Source organism: Citrus sinensis, chromosome 5 (genome assembly GCF_022201045.2).
Source record: "Citrus sinensis cultivar Valencia sweet orange chromosome 5, DVS_A1.0, whole genome shotgun sequence".
NCBI lineage: Eukaryota > Viridiplantae > Streptophyta > Magnoliopsida > Sapindales > Rutaceae > Citrus > Citrus sinensis.
Genome location: NC_068560.1, coordinates 34,425,845 through 34,441,725, shown reverse-complemented (window position 1 = coordinate 34,441,725; position 15,881 = coordinate 34,425,845). Strand labels below are relative to the sequence as shown.

General features: G+C 36.2%; 2 protein-coding genes across 3 annotated transcripts; one reads left to right on the top strand and one right to left on the bottom strand.

Annotated features, from left to right (window-relative positions):
• Positions 1 to 1,164: 1,164 nt before the first annotated feature.
• LOC102613731 (sesquiterpene synthase 2-like) lies at positions 1,165 to 4,147 on the bottom strand. Its single transcript, XM_006473808.4, has 7 exons — positions 4,055 to 4,147; positions 3,528 to 3,807; positions 2,980 to 3,334; positions 2,626 to 2,844; positions 2,042 to 2,180; positions 1,686 to 1,934; positions 1,165 to 1,581 (listed from the first exon to the last, which is right to left on the bottom strand). The coding sequence occupies exons 1-7, from the start codon at positions 4,145 to 4,147 to the stop codon at positions 1,273 to 1,275; spliced, it is 1,644 nt and encodes a 547-aa protein (XP_006473871.2). The 3' UTR covers positions 1,165 to 1,272.
• Positions 4,148 to 8,114: 3,967 nt separating this feature from the next.
• LOC102619379 (uncharacterized) lies at positions 8,115 to 15,858 on the top strand. Of its 2 annotated transcripts, XM_006473012.4 has the most exons (10): positions 8,129 to 8,456; positions 8,800 to 10,525; positions 10,627 to 12,579; positions 12,862 to 12,939; positions 13,040 to 13,447; positions 13,554 to 13,829; positions 13,971 to 14,414; positions 14,625 to 14,705; positions 14,855 to 15,148; positions 15,230 to 15,858. In XM_006473012.4, exons 1-10 carry the CDS (start codon positions 8,325 to 8,327, stop codon positions 15,514 to 15,516), a joined length of 5,679 nt encoding a protein of 1,892 aa, XP_006473075.3. In that variant the 5' UTR covers positions 8,129 to 8,324; the 3' UTR covers positions 15,517 to 15,858. The 2 variants fall into 2 exon arrangements, with proteins under 2 accessions (XP_024951791.2, XP_006473075.3); XM_025096023.2 differs by lacking the exon at positions 15,230 to 15,858 and having other exon boundaries at positions 8,115 to 8,456; positions 14,844 to 15,075.
• Positions 15,859 to 15,881: the final 23 nt, after the last annotated feature.

Here is a 15,881-nt window from a genome sequence, read left to right as displayed (position 1 = left end):
TGCGTTTAATGGTGCCATGAGCGGCACTGTCCACACGAGATTTCTGACTTTTTTTTTCTTCCAATTATGATTATATTTTACAATTTATTTAAGATATTGTTTGGATTGAAAATGAAAATTGGTGAGTGCAGGTGATTTCGATTCTGGAGGTTTTCTGAATTCCACACGGAACCATAACAAGCTTGGATTCAGAATAGGAAAACGTGTAGGGCAACATTGTCCAATTGTAATCTGTAGAGGCACAAGTTTTTAAAACTGTATTTAAGGGATAAAATCATAAAATGCACCGAACTGTTGGGTTGATGCCGCGTGGGCCTGGACCACATCCTCGGCTTAAACCCAACCTGCACCGCTGGCCCCTGATTGTGTCTTTGGGCCGAGGCTAAGGCAGGATGTTGGGATGGCGGAAGTCCCAAGGACGGGGATTCTTGGGATTTTCTCATTTCATATATAATATAATTTATTATTTAAAAAAGGAACGGGAATGATTTTTTACTTAATTTTTTATTTGGGTAAGGGATAAGATGAGTAGATAAATAATAAAATTATTATTTATAAAATATTAAATATTGGTATAGCTAACAAATATTAAAATGATTATATTATTAAACTTTTGGTCTTAATTAATTATAGTCTTAAATATCTAACTAGGACATTCTTATTGGCGCAAATTTTTTTATCATAATATTCATTAAATATTTTAAAGTTTTATCTAATAAAACAAAAGTTACAGTAGCCAGCAGCTGTTTAACTCTACTTTTATTTAAATTTTTTTATTTTAATATAATTAAAATCAAAAATCAAAAATTAAAAATATTTACTTAAGAATTGAAGACAATCAGAAATCCTTTATTATTTTTCAGAGAGGTGACAGGGATTCCTTCACGTAATTAGGAGATGGAGACATATGAATAATATTGTTAGGCCGATGTTGTGTTTATATTAAAATCGCAAACTTCACCACCTACTTTGTCAATTGATGGCTACTGAAATTTTAAGTTTAATTTTGGCTTTAATTTAACAATATTTTGGGTTAGCTTACAACAATTTTTTTTTAAGGGATAGCTTATAAAAACTAAATAAATTAACACCTTTAGACTATAAAAAAAAAAAAAAAAAACCTGCAAACTCAATTGTCGATTATTCATGATAGCAGTAGCAATCTTCAAATAAAAACAGATGATAAAGTTTTATTCTTGACTGGGCCACTTATTTTTTACACACATTGTGGTATGGAGTGCGATTCGGGTTCTGGCAGGCCCGAGATTATTCTTAAATAGCAACCGGATGTATGAGCACGGATGCAATATTATCTTTCATCACTTGGCCAACATGGGTGTAGTCATCGGCCTCCTTGTAGATGATATCAATTACTCTTGATAGATTTAGAACTCGCATAAGGAGAGCCCTTGGCACTTCGGTAGGCATGAGAAATTCTTCATTTATATCCTTCCATGCATCACCAACTTTCTTATATAACTCTTCATGCACCTCTTGCTCTGTCACACTCACGCCTTCGCGCTCCTTCTCCTTCATGTAGTACTCGATAGCCGAAGCCGGGTGACCTCTTTCTTGCTCGAACTGTACATGCAAGTAACCACAACACGTATGTTAATTAACGTGTATCTAAATTCTAAAGTGATAAATAATTGATAAGCACATGCATGTACGTAACATATACGTACCTTATGTGATTTGATGTCATTCACGAGTCTTCCAATTATAGTTGAAGCTCTAATAATCCTAGGTTTTTCAGACACCCAATCAAAGGCCTCCTTTGTCACGACACTATCCATGCCAAGAAAATATGCTGCTGTAAGCATAGAGTAAGCAGAGGTTACTAGGGACACTCGCATGTACTCCTCCATTGTAGGAACGTAATTGTTGTGGAACCATTTAGATTCATCATGGTAGCCATGAACTAGGATTTTCATCTGCCATGGATTCAATGTCACAAATGATCAATTAATGTTGTCATGATCAAAATTCTGATGGAAAATTTTACATCCTTAATTAACTTTTACAATTAATATGGATTTACTTCTTCTTTTGCATAGTGGACTCGGTATGACCATCCTTTCGTTGCCAACTCTTCCTCGATTTCTTTGTAAAGATCTAACAATGCCTCATAAAATATTTGCATGTATTCTGGCAGTTGGTTCATGCAACTCATATCCCACCTGAGACTCAAAAGCAAGCCGGTAATTTCCCCGAATCAGAAATTTATTCTTGATTTGACCATACGACTTATGGCATAAATAATGTATCTGATTTACTAAAAAACTGTATGAGACTAACTCATGAATCATATCTAAAATATCTCAATCATTCATCCATAGTTGTTGGATATAACTTAAAATTCAAAGAAGTATGACATGAATATAACAAAATAAAAAGTTAAGAATAATTAAGTAAATTTTAACTGAAACAGATATACTACAAAGATGTTTTTGATAATCTATTAAAATACGTGGACCGGATAGACAATTATCTTATACTCTGGGGACTAAAAGAGTATTATCCCATAAAATTATTCAATACTTTGCGTAAGAAGCAAACTATTAATTGTCAGTCCACATGTGATTAATGCCAGATAGTGACAAATTAATATTATATTATTCAAACCTATCAATTGCTGCTGTAAAGAGATCGAGCTCTTTAGGAGTGGCATAGACATCGTAGATATAATCTATGATGGATGTCATAGAGAATATTTTGGCTAGTAATTTTCTAGCAAGTGAATACTCAGGCTCAAAATAAACCCCCACTATCCAAAAGTAGGACTCAACTACTCTGTCTCTCGCGAAAGGTAGCTTCCCAGCGAAGTTTAAATCCTTCCACCACCTGCATGCATGCGGTTATATTTAAATAATTAGCACAATATATTGATCGTCTTGTGTATTCTCAATGTACACACACTGACACGCACATTAGATTCTTATTAATTAAATAACATGAAGGATATGATCGGGAGGTGACCTCGAGATTTCGCTAAGTTCAATCTTGTGCAATGACTGTACATGGTTGAAATCCAACTTCGCAAGCTTCAGTAAAGCTTTGTTATGCAAAGGTTCGTGATCTTGGGAGAAAGATATAAAAGACCTGGCCTCAAGCCTCGGCATGCCTTTGTGCAGGGGCTGCAGTAGAGCATGAATCACTTTTGGTGCCATCGACGATTGAAGGTGAGTGGTCGTGAAAGCAATAGCCTCGTCGAGAATATCTTCTCCGTGCACGCCAAGATGAGCTGCTTCGTACAAGCTCAACATCCCTGACACATCGGTTTTCAAGGACTCCTTGAAATTTCCTTTGCCATCTTTAAATTGGTTGAATATATCTGATTCATATATAAAATAAATGGAAGCGATTATTAGTTGATAATTATGTGATATGATACCACAACTTCATATGTTCTACAAATTATACAAATTCATCATATATGCACATGCATGTTAAAAGATTTAAAGATTTAAAGTCTTAGAAGCTGGATGATATCAAATTGCCCTTTAATTAAACTTAAACAAACTTACCACATGAAACTTTATATCCACGTTGCCTTAGAAGTCGAAAACGAAGTGCAACGTGGTAAGGATCATCATCTTCGATATTATAAAAATTATTGGAATAGGCATCACAGAGATTCTGTAGTGCTTCTTCTAACTCTCTTTCAAACTGATATCCCACGCCTAGACGCAGGATTGCATCAATAAGTTTCAGCTGCGTTAAAGAATCAGCACTACAGCCCAATAGTTCCCTTCTCACTTCTTCCTTCAGTTCTTCAATTTCTTGCGATTGAGCCCCATGATATATCTGCATTTCCGCATTCACTACATATAATCATATGCTTATAATATATATATATATATCATTACCCTTTATGGATGTCTACTCTTTTGAAGATACAGACAGGCTAGGTATATAAATGTTAATACATTCTTTTATCTTTTAGTGCATTGAAGTATCTATTTTTCAATTAAAATGCAGACATTAACATAATATATTGATTGAATATTTTTTTTTTTTGGAGAAAACCAAAAATCCCGATTATACATTGTACCTCATCTTCAGAATTGTAGTTGATGAAACGATCCCCCCAAATGTCAGGGTGGTAATTTGCTGTCCGGCGACCAATGTCCCCGCCCTTAGACATTTTTGCCAAGAGCTTATATACTACTAATGATTAAAAAGAAAGGACCAGAAGTGAGCAATTTTATTTGTAGCTCTTACTTTGCTTGCATGGAGGATGGGAACATCAATTATATCCCCACGTATTTGGTCTTTCGGTATGTTTGGATCTGCATGCTCCTCGATGAGTTGTTGGTAAAATGCATCAAATTCTTTGAAGTTGTTTTCGAGATGACGAGTGATTCCCGAGAGCTTATAAAAAAAACCACCCAAGAAAGGAAAAAAAATCTTTGAAATAGAAGGCTCCCAACACAACCCTAGTCTCATCAAGTATTGAGTGGAACTTGCTTCTTTCGCCAGCTTTGTTCTCAAACTTCTTCCCAAACGCAACCATACATATGACCGAATTTGTAAGTGATATTAAACACTCACTTAGATTAATCACCGTCGTTGCTGGTGATGATGATAATGATGAAATTTTCTCGATCATACGTGTTACCTCATCTTCTCTCACGGGACGAAAAATTGTGGACTCTACTGGCATTAAAAAGATGAGTGACACATATTTTCCTCATCTCTTTCCAATAGTCGTTGTACGGGGCAAAGGCAACATCTAAGCCATTGTAGGTTAATTTTTGCTGGCCAACCAACGCCGGCCTGCCGCTAAATTCAACATCATGGGTTTTCAGAGCTTCTTTGGCCATTTTTACTGAAGAAACTACTACGGTCTGCACGAGGCCAAGGCGTAGCGACATCAGTGGGCCATATTTTTTGGAGAGATTCCAGAGCTGGTAATGAAGGTTTGTGCTTTCAAGCTGGTGTAGGTTTCCGATTAAGGGAAGACCTCGAGGCCCTAGTGGTAATAAACCACTTGTCGTTTTGGCTTTGTTTATGCGTTTCCTTAGGAGATAAAGAAAGTAACTGAGTACTGGCAGTGACACAAGGAATATGATGAGCAAAGCCATGTTCAACTTGTTATTTGTGGTATATTGATTGCAATGGGGTAACTAATTAACAAACAACCTTTATAGATAATACATCGTAGTATTCACCATTATTTAAATTTAAATTTAATTTGTGGGGTTCGTCAACACAGACCACTATTTTTTTATAAAAAATATTAATCAAAATATATTTTTCTCCCTTCTGAATTCTCTAATAATATCTTAGGGCTTCACCATTTTTAGTGTTAAATTAAAATTCAATATAGTAACACACTAATACTCTATATAACAAGAAAATTGAAAAGCAGTTGTTTACAATTTTGAACACCCACTTTAGGTCCTGTTTGCTATTAAAGTGAGGTGGTTTAAAACTCACTGCAATGAAAAAAAAAATTGTAGTTATGATCCAAAAAAAAAAGAGTTCATAACGTGTGATAAATATAATTTTTAAATAATAATTTTGCTAAATAGTAAAAATATTACAGGTAAACACTAAAGTGGTGTACCAGTTTAAACTATAAATGATTAACCACAATTTTATGCTCAGCTTTAGGCTTCAGCTTTTGCCACATCATGCAGTTAACCTTGGATAAATTTTTTGGAATCAACAAAAGACTACAATTGTTATATAATCATATTTAATATTTTTAATTGATCGGTACTTCTACTTCATGAATACTAATTACTTAAACATCGAGGTATGAGAGCTTCATCTTTAATTTATCAATTGATTTTTTCAGATCATATGGTATGTCGATTGTGGATTTCTTCTGAATTTCAACAAACAAAGCTTTAAGCTTTAGATTCAGAATGGGGAATATTGGGGTTTAGAATGTCACAATTGATAAGTTGTAGGGTAGAAGTTTTGAAAAGAGTTCGACTATTGGCACCCCATAATTGATCTTATAAAACCCTTATTATATTGTAATTACATTTAAGGACAAATAAAAAAAGAATTAACTGTTTATATTTTTTTCTCTCCCATTTTCTCTCTTTTTTAATTCCACATATACAATTGGTTTGCACAATCTTAAAACAACAATCTTTTTTATATGAATTATTTTTATTTTTGGGAATCTAAAGTTTTTTAGTTTTATAGAGAGAGAAAGTTTGAGAAGATTAGAGATATCAAAACAAGAGTTTTTTTTTTTTTTTTTTTTGCGTAAAAGAGACTATTAAAAAAAAGGGTAAAAGGAGTATTTTATATTAACAAAGAAAGGAAGCTACAACATATTTGCAATGTCTGCAGAAACTTCTTCTAGCCACTCCAGCTGTTCAAGAAGGGAAATTACAAGCTTGGTTGAGTACTCTAAGCATATGCTTAATAATAACTTCATTTTTGTCAGTTGTGAAGTCGCTAAATTCACCTACAATCCAGCATCTTTAGCCATTTTGACTCTTCATAAGATCGCTTCTAATTCTACAAATTCCACATTACTAGTACAAAATTTCCTGCAAATTAATGCCGCCATAAATTTAAACTTTCCTTGATCAGTGACTACAACTCTAATTTTCGTTAAACCTTATGTACCATTTACAGCAACATCTATACGCAGCTGTACCAATTTTCTTTTAGGGGAAACCATTACATTTCATCGCAAAAGAATTATAAGTGTGAGAAAATGATTGTAAATTGAAAGATTTTTAAGTTGGAAAGAAGGATTCTTTTTTTTAAAAAAAGGATATTTTTGACAATAATCGAAGTATAATTGAAATAGGGGTTTTAATAGGATTTTGAAGGGGTGCCAATAGTACAACTCTTTTGAACAATACTATTTAAGGGATAAAATCAGGCAATGCGAGAAAATATTGGCTCCATTCCAATTGGGTCCAGACCCTGAGTTTTGCACATTGCACCCAAGTTGGGCTTAGGCTCAGGCTGAGGCGGGCTTTTAGGCCAGTTTCTGTTTAGCTTAAAATGGAAAGTTTTAGCTTGGAACACATATTTTGGTTCATTGGAGGTTATTTTCTACTAACAGCTTAAAATTAAGTTTTAGCTCCTAAGAAAATGAATTATAATGTATTTATTTAATTAAAGGTCAATTTGATAATGATGTAGCTTTAAAAATAATTATGGTGGGTAACCGTACTATAAATATAATTAATTAAATCTTTGATAAAATTTATTTTAAAAAATATTGTGAGTTTTAAAACAACTATTTTAAAAATATTTATATATGTTTAGTGAATCTTACTATTGAACTATTTTAAAAATATAAATGACTGAATTTGACATAACATTGACTAAAATTTATTTATACATTTATAAAGACACACTCACACGCACACACACCCACACACACACACACACACACCCACACACACACACACACACACACACACACACACACACACACACACACACACACACACACACACACACACACACACACACACACACACACACACACACACACACACACACACACACACACACACACACACACACACACACACATACATACATACATACATATATATATATATATATATATATTATTGTGTATATATTATTATATATATTTAAAATATATATTTTTTAATTATTAATTTTATTTTTTATTTATTATCTCAATATCATTGATGGTAATAACAATTTATTTAAAGTTAGTGATTTTATTTCTTAATTAATAAATAAAATTTTATGTTTTTATAATATATATGAGGATGTAATAATGGTATCATGTATAAATTAGATTTTCAAAATTAGATTTTCAAAAACTACTTTATTCATACTTTTTCAAAATCTAATATAGAATAAGGCGAGTTTTACATAAGTAATTTATAAAAAAATTATCAACTACTAAAATTAATTTTTAATTTTTTAAAATTATTTTTAAATCTCTCTAAAAATAATTTCAAACCGATTCTAATTAGCTTTATTTTTAAATCAGACGGTAATAGTCGGAAGATGAACAGGTCACGTACAGAACCGTTAAGGTCTCAACTAACCAACCGCCACCGATATTATCCCCGTGGCATCCATCAGACGGACCTTATCTATTCACTCGCTCAGTCGCTCACTTCATTGCTCGTTAACAGCTCACGCGCCGAATGATGACATGTCAGGAAGGAAGCGGGATAGATTAATTTCTTTATTTACTCTCGAGCGTGGAAAATACATTCAAAGTTAAAGAGCGGGAAGACTGCTGGCTTTCAAAGGAAGATTTAAATTCAAATGAATGTTCATTTCCAATGCCAGACTCTTTGATAAATTGATATGATTTCTTCCTCTATTATCGTTCAAATTCTCTTTGAATGAGAGGAGAAGCGAAAATGGAGTATCAATCATTGACGAGAAAGCAGCTTCAAGCGCTGTGCAAAAAGCACGGTGTACCGGCCAACTTGTCCAATAGCGAGATGGCAGATCGGTTATCTTCGATTCTCAAAGTTAGAATTTTTTTCATTCAAATGGCTGGATTTTTTTTTTTAAATTTTTGCTGTTTTCTAAAATTATTTGAGTTTCATTTGTTTGGTTGCAGAGAAATTGGAGGAAATGAAAAGAAGTGTTGGAAATTTCGATTTTTTTAATCCTGCAATTTATTAGTTCTTTTTGGCTGCCGAGAATATGTATGAAAACTAGTCAGGAATGAAAGTTAAATTTGAGATAAATTTCTGTTCGTTATTGAAATGACAGGGTCAAGGATTTTTTTTTATTTCTTTTTATTTTTGTAAAGATTAAACGCAGAGAATAATCCATGAATTTGGGCCTAATTCTATTTGCGATATACAGGGGAGCCAAAAAATCACTTCACAAGGCGAGTCTTTTGGGGGAAATTCAAGGAAGAAAGGGAAGGGAAATGATTCTTTGCCTAAGACCACTAAAGTGGTGAAGAAAGTTAGGTTTAGTCCCGAGAATGAAACTTTTGTTTATGATGTTTCGGGGTATAAGCGGGGTGGCAGGAGAAGATGTACTGTCAAATCAGTGTCAGAGACGCAGATTCAAGCTACTGAAAATGATGTTGTCTCATCTCTTCCTCTTGGGAGGAAGAGAGCGAAAAGAGATGTGGAGAGTCAAGACGCTGCAAAGGATGAAAGCAGTAAAATGTTGAGTGGCAAAAGGATCACAAGATCTCAAACAAAACTTTCAGGGGAAGCGTGTGGATCGAGGAATTCTGATTTGGAAGTAGCTTCCGATTTTGAAGCAATTCAGGACACTAGTAAAGTTTTTGAGATAGTTAAGAATGTTGCTGTTCCCGGTGGCCCTTCAAGGGGAACCAGGCGCAACACTGTAATGTTTACCTCAACTGTTTCAGCTGATGTAGAGTCGGAAACCCAGCAAAATATTGGGCAGAAAGCTGCATTTTTTACTAATAGGAGTTCTAGGCGAAATGTTCTGGATGGCGCTGCAAATAGTGCTCAGCCGGACAAGGTTTTGCAGCAAACAAAACCAAAAGTGACAAAGGCTCAACACTCTGAGATTTCCAGTGGGAATCCAAGAAGATTAAGAAGTATCAATGAGATCATAAAGACTCGTACAAACACTTTGGGGAAGGCTTCTGCAGCTGAAAGTGGAACTGAGGAAGAGAATGTTCAGCTTGAAGAACATTCGAAGGGTCTTGTTAGACATAATTCCAGGGGTAGATCTGTTGTGTCTCAGAAGGGTAAAGTGGGAAGTGATGGACTTCAAGAGAGAGAAGAAAATAGGAAACTGTCAAGAAATAATGATTTGAAAGGAGTGTCGGAACTTGAAGCATTTGTAGAACCTAATAAAGAATTTGAGATGATGCACAACGTTTTTGTTCCCACTGGCCCTTCAAGGAGAACCAGGCGCAACGCTGTAATGCTTAAATCTTCTAATTCAGCCAATGAATTGTCGGAAAATTATCAAACTTCTCGACAGAAAGATATTAGTTTGACTAAAAATCTGAGGAAGTCAAGTCGAATTGCTTCTAGAGCCATCTCAACTGTAACTTCTTCCAAGGCGGATGGAAAGGCTGATGATGTGGGAAAGGTCGGGCAACAGAAGCGAAGACAAGAGCCAATTTTGGATGAAGATGGTTCTTTGAGCGAGCGTAAACCTTTGACAAAAAGGCCGTTGAAACGATCCGCACGTATCGCCTCCAAAATGGGCTTTGTTGAGCCTGCAGAACCAACCAATAAAGCTGCTAGGAAGAAGCAGAATGGTAGACTTAAAATGCCAATTAAAGAGCAAAAGGCTCTATATTCTGGGAATCTTTCAGCCTCTGAACATGGCAGATTGGCTGTAGCTGCAAATTACAAAAACAAAGTGGATGGTAGCTACAGCAAGCAAGTGCTTCAAAGTTCAAAAAAGAAGAGGGAGGCAAATGGGGGAGAGGTTGGAGCAAATAAGCCACATGGTTCTTTTGAGCCTTCCACTGTTAATTCTGCTACAGAGGTGGTTGCAGATACTACACTGAATTTAGAGGAAACTTCGATCTCAACTTTGGTAAAACTGCCATGTGTTTCCTCACCTTCAAACGGATCAGATGATTCGGGTGAGTGATGTTTATTTTGCTTTGTTTTTCATTAATGACATATCTATCACATTTCTTTAGGTAGCACCTCACAATTTTTTTTTTCCCTAAACAAAATGCAGCTGAGCCATTGAACTTTGTGGATTTGGAGAGAGTAAATAGGGCGGAAGAGCCATCATTAGGCAATAATATGAACCATTGGAGTGACAATGTGGATGATCAGTCAAAAGAAGATGACAGAGTTTCAGTTCAAGAATATCGGAACCTAGAACTCGGTCAAGCAAAGACCGAGGACAATGCGACAACTGATAGAATTGAGACTGAAGAAGCAAGTTGTAGTGAAAGAGCATATCAAGTTGTCAGTGAAAAGATTACTAATGGGGGCTATGAAGGGAATTTATTGGTGGGACATAGTGCCATTCCTATTTCAGTCGAGATAGGTGGTAAAGATACTAAGAAGAAAGAAGTGTCACAGCTGTACATCCAAGATACCAGGGAGAAAGAAAACAAAGTGCCAGAGCAAAGAGCCCATAATGTCTCCAAGGAAACTGGTGGGGATTGTACGGTTGAACTTCAAGATGCTGCTGTGAGTAGTTCAGAACTTGTTTCCGAAAAGATTTATGATGGCACAGAATTAGTTAGAGGGAGAAACTGTAGTGTTGACATTTCTGCAGAAGATGTGTCCCCTAATGAAGACTATGCAGCTAGCAAGCGAATTGATGGTAAAAGTCTTAATGGAGAAGCAGATGTTGAGCAGTGTGCTGATGTTGCCAAGGAGGAAAATTTGGAGTGTGCTCTAAAAGTAGAACTTCAAGACAAAAGTGATCAAAAAGTGGTGGCTCCACACATGAATGTTACTGCTGGCACAAGTTTGACAGAGTTCATTTCTAAGGAAAGTGAAGTTTCTGATGAGAAAGTAGTTGAAACAACGATGAACCCTGTAACATGCATTGAAGGAGTTGACAATATAAAGGTGGAAGGATCCAAATTTGAAGATAGAAACTCTGATACTGAGGTCATTGATGTTGGTCCTTTAGCGCAAGTTTCTGATACTTGCTTGGTTCAAGATGAAGCTTTGGAAGAGTGTAATGTTTTCATTCAAAATGAAAGAACTGAAGGAGACCGAGAAGCACAGTCAGTGGCCATGAAGAGAAAGGACTTCCTGGACAAAGCAGGCAATGTTGACGCTTTAGTAGCGGTTAGTCTTGCGACGCCTGGGAAGACATGTGCAGATGAGCTTGCTGAGATTAATGATAGGGCTGCAATTGCTTTTAATAAGGTTATAGCTGCTGATGTTGAAGATCACAGGGAAAGATCAAATGAATTTATGGGCTTTGTGCCACAGGTTGATGAAGTAAATTTTGGTGATCTTGTCAGTTGCTTGAAGGAAAATGTTTCAGACCTGGAAAGAAGTGCCTCTGCTACTTCAGACAACCTTTTGACCACAAATAGCAGAGCTGTTGAGAAATCAGCTGGAGGGACCCCTGAAGCCAATTCAATTACTCAGGATTGGAAGCAAGCTTTGCAGGTGAAAGAAAATCTAAGCACTGCTGAACTATTTGATCAACAGATTGCCGTAAATCACGTTGATAAGCAGGAGCATCATACTCACCAAGCTGTTTCAGATGAACCTATTTGTGACAATGAAACATTGCTTCAGAAAAATGAACTGTCTGCACTCAGGGAAGAGCATATTGATTGTGAGATTCAGAAAGACGAATGTTATGCTTCTGCAGAACTTCTCTTGACAGATGCTGCTGCAAGCAGCGGCAGTCACATTGCTGAATTGAATGGATTCAAGAGAGAATATGTTTCTGATGACTTAAAAGATGTGGAGAATATTGTTGTTGGTTCTGGTTCTAATCAGAGTGGATCAAGAGGAAATTCAACAGACCAAGTTCACACAGAAGCCACTAAGTCAACAAAAACTATGGCGATTGAAAATGCTGGGACCATTGAACCAGTTACTCCTTGCACAGGTTGTGAAAGTCCAACAGAAAAATCAAATGAACTTACAGGGACAATGCTTCAGCAGATATTCTCAAGTGGCCTTGGATGGAAAGTGAAAAATTGCAGTGAGTTTTTGTCACTTCCTTTTTTTTTTTTTTTTTTTAATATTTTTATCATTTAGCCTAACACCAACTCAATCACCTTTCTACTCATCTGAGCGGGGTTCAAAACCAGACCTCTTGTTTTTAAGTCGAGATTTTATTAACTCAACTAGTTTGGCACTGCAATAAGTTTTCTCTTATAAAGAGAAACTTTTCATTATTTATGTTCACATAATAAAAATCATGTAAGAGCATGATAATAACAACTACTTTTCGTCCTTCTTCTTTTCGTGTACATTGTTGAAGAAATAAATGAAGACCATTTACACAATGAAGATTACAGCAATGATGCGGGAAGAAAAGAGGTGGCTGACGAAGACATAGGTATCATCTTTTTTCTAGATTATGCAATTAGCTATCAGATTGAAATTTTTGATATGCACAATAAATTAAACATGATTGATCTGTTTTCTTCATTTTACAGGCAATTTTTGTAGCGATATGACTTTGCTATTCCTCGAAGAAACTGAAGTTACAATTGGTAAAAGTAAACCCGTGGATGGTTTTAATCCAGACAGTAATGCAAGAGATTCTCAGGAAGTTGTCAAGGATCAAATGGATAAGCATGAAAGTGCTGCCAAAGAAGCCACTTTTAGGGACGGTATTTGTTGTTCGGGTCTAAATCAGCCCTTATGGGGTAACAAAAGTAAGGGGCCTGGAGTTGAGGCTGAGGAAGCAGATGGGTTACATCATCTTGATGACAATGTTGGTACTGCTGAAGACTTCACGAGGGTAACAGACTCCGAAACTTCTAATGTTGTCTCTACATCTATAGCCAAGACAGCTGGTGATTGTCCTGCTACTTCCCCAGTTACCTGTTCTTCTAACCCTCGTAAGTTCTGAAATTCTCAATTTATACAAGTTGCATTTTAAAAAAAAAATTACTGGAGAAACTTTTTCTGATTATCCTGCTAATTTTATGTCCCTTGGAACTACAGAAAATAAAGCAATAGAGCTTAACGCTGAATCACTCTTGTTCACTGGTCGGAAAGTGAGTTCATTTTGGGGACCCAACGAAAAATGTGAAGTTGAATATTCAGCAGGGGCCCTGGAAACCACCTTGAAACGTGAGGATGCCAGCGATGTGAAAGATGATGTAATGATCATGGAGCAAGTAGCTGCACAAATTAATGAAGAACAATTTTCTGAGCACAAGACAGCAGAGGAAGCCTTAGAGCCAGAAAATATGCTTGTCACTGTCCATGGAACTTCTGGTAACAAGACTACTAAAAATGAATCTTCGATGTTTGAATTTGCAAACTCAGCTTCTGATAGAATAAATGCATTGCATTTGATGAAAATTCAATAGGTGACTACTGACTCGGAATATTTATTGATTTTCTTGAATTGATCAGGTGAACGGATCTGTGACAGTAAAGAATTGGATCTAGAAAAGGAATTGTCTGCATTCAACCTTGAGCACATTGATTGTGAAATTCAGAAAGACACATCTTATGTTTCTGCCGAAGTGCTCTTGATAGAAGCTTCTGCAGCCAGCAGCAGTCCCTTTGCAGATTTGGATGGTGTTGATCACCCAAAAAATGCAGAGAATATTACTGTTGACGCTGGTGTTTTCAGTTGCTGTGGATCAAGGCGAATATCAATGGATAAAGTTCACAAAGGAGCCAATAAGACAATGAATACGCAGGAAGTTGAAAATGTAGGTACCGGACAACCAGTTACTCCAGAGAAGACATGCGCTGGCTTTGAAAATCCAGAGGAAACATCGCACGACATTTCAGGGAGAGTTCTTCAGCAGCTATTCTCAAGTGGCAGCAGATGGAAAGAGAGTTTTTGCAGTGAGTATTTTTCCACTTATAAAGACCAACTTTTCAGTATTTCATGCCTCGTTGAAACTTATCAACTAAAATGCTGTTCCCTAAATGAAAAGCATGGACTTTCAAACCGGCAATAACGATATGCTGCTATGCATGCAGTTTCCATCCAATATTACTCTTTGTTGATGTCAACTATTTTTCATTGTTCTATTCTTTTTGTGCACAATGTAGAAGAAATGAACAATGGTGATGTCCTCAATGGAGATTACATTAGCGACGCTGGAAGGACAGAGATGGCTGATCAAGACATAGGTATGATTTTTTCCTCACATATAGCTTTCATAAACAAAATACACACTATTATTTGCTTGCTTTATTTTTTACCGGTAATATTTGTAGTGATATGGCTTTGCTATTCCAAGAAGATACTGAAGCTACAATTGACAAAAGTAAAAGTGCAGGTGGTTTTAGTCCAGAACTCGATGCAAGAGGTTATTGGGAAGCCGTCAAGGATCAACTTGATGAGCATTGGGTGAAAGATAATGTATTGATCATGGAACAAGAAGCTGCACAAATTACTGAAGAGCAAATTCCTGAGAACATTACAGCAGAGGATGTCTCAGAGCTTGATCCTAACCTCTGTTCTGACACACATGCGCCTAGCTGTAAAGGCAGCGAAGGTGAAACAGAGCAACAGAACACGCTTAGCATCATCCATGGAACTTTTGAAAATACAAATCCAACTGCTTGTACGGGTAATGCACCGCCTTTGATGAAAATTTAGTAAGAGATTGTTGACTCGGAATATTTTCTAATTTTCTTCAGTTGTTTTACAGATACTGCTGCTCAAGACCCATGGAAGTTGGAAATCAACTTGCTGTCACCTCGACCAACAAGTTCAGAAGCAACAACAGGTCGAGGCAACACCTTGTTTGCGAAGAAGTTGAAATCTTCAATGAGGAAACAGAACAAGAAAAGCGCTTCAATTCAGAGAACGCCAAAGCCACTTATCCGTGATATGAAAGAGAATTTGCTAAGCACCAAGAGGGAGAAAATCAGTAACATGACAGCAGAAAAAACATTGTCAAAACGGCGAGCTCTGGAGGATCTTCGAAATGAATAGTTCTTGCTTGCTAAAATTGATGTTTTAGCGTCTCAACAAGACAATAGATATTTTGTCATCCTAGGACCTGATTTTTTTTTTCTTTTTTCTTTTTCTGCTCTTAGATGTGAACGCGTGCCTTAAATTATTGGTTTCATCATGGTCAGTAAAGTAATGAGGTCCCTCACACGGAAGGTTAATAAAGGACAAAACTACCTTACAGATTCTGTATGTAACAGCTCAATGGAAATTAGTCTTGTATCAGCTAAATTCCAACAATTTTTCCTCTCTCCTGCAACGCGTGGATGCTCCTCATTTGCTGCGTTACATACAGAGTCTGTAACGTAGCAAGGTCCGGTTATAAATTATTGATGAAACTAAAATTG

Excerpts from the sequence above, each read along its gene's own strand:
- LOC102619379 (XM_006473012.4), top strand. The coding sequence starts at position 8,325 with ATGAGAGGAGAAGCGAAAATGGAGTATCAATCATTGACGAGAAAGCAG. Across the intron at positions 8,457-8,799 it reads GGTTATCTTCGATTCTCAAA|GGGAGCCAAAAAATCACTTC; the intron begins GTTAGAATTTTT and ends TGCGATATACAG. Across the intron at positions 14,706-14,854 it reads GATGGCTGATCAAGACATAG|GTGGTTTTAGTCCAGAACTC; the intron begins GTATGATTTTTT and ends GTAAAAGTGCAG.
- LOC102613731 (XM_006473808.4), bottom strand. The coding sequence starts at position 4,147 with ATGTCTAAGGGCGGGGACATTGGTCGCCGGACAGCAAATTACCACCCT. Across the intron at positions 3,808-4,054 it reads ACTACAATTCTGAAGATGAG|ATATATCATGGGGCTCAATC; the intron begins GTACAATGTATA and ends GCGGAAATGCAG. Across the intron at positions 3,335-3,527 it reads TGGATATAAAGTTTCATGTG|ATATATTCAACCAATTTAAA; the intron begins GTAAGTTTGTTT and ends TATATGAATCAG.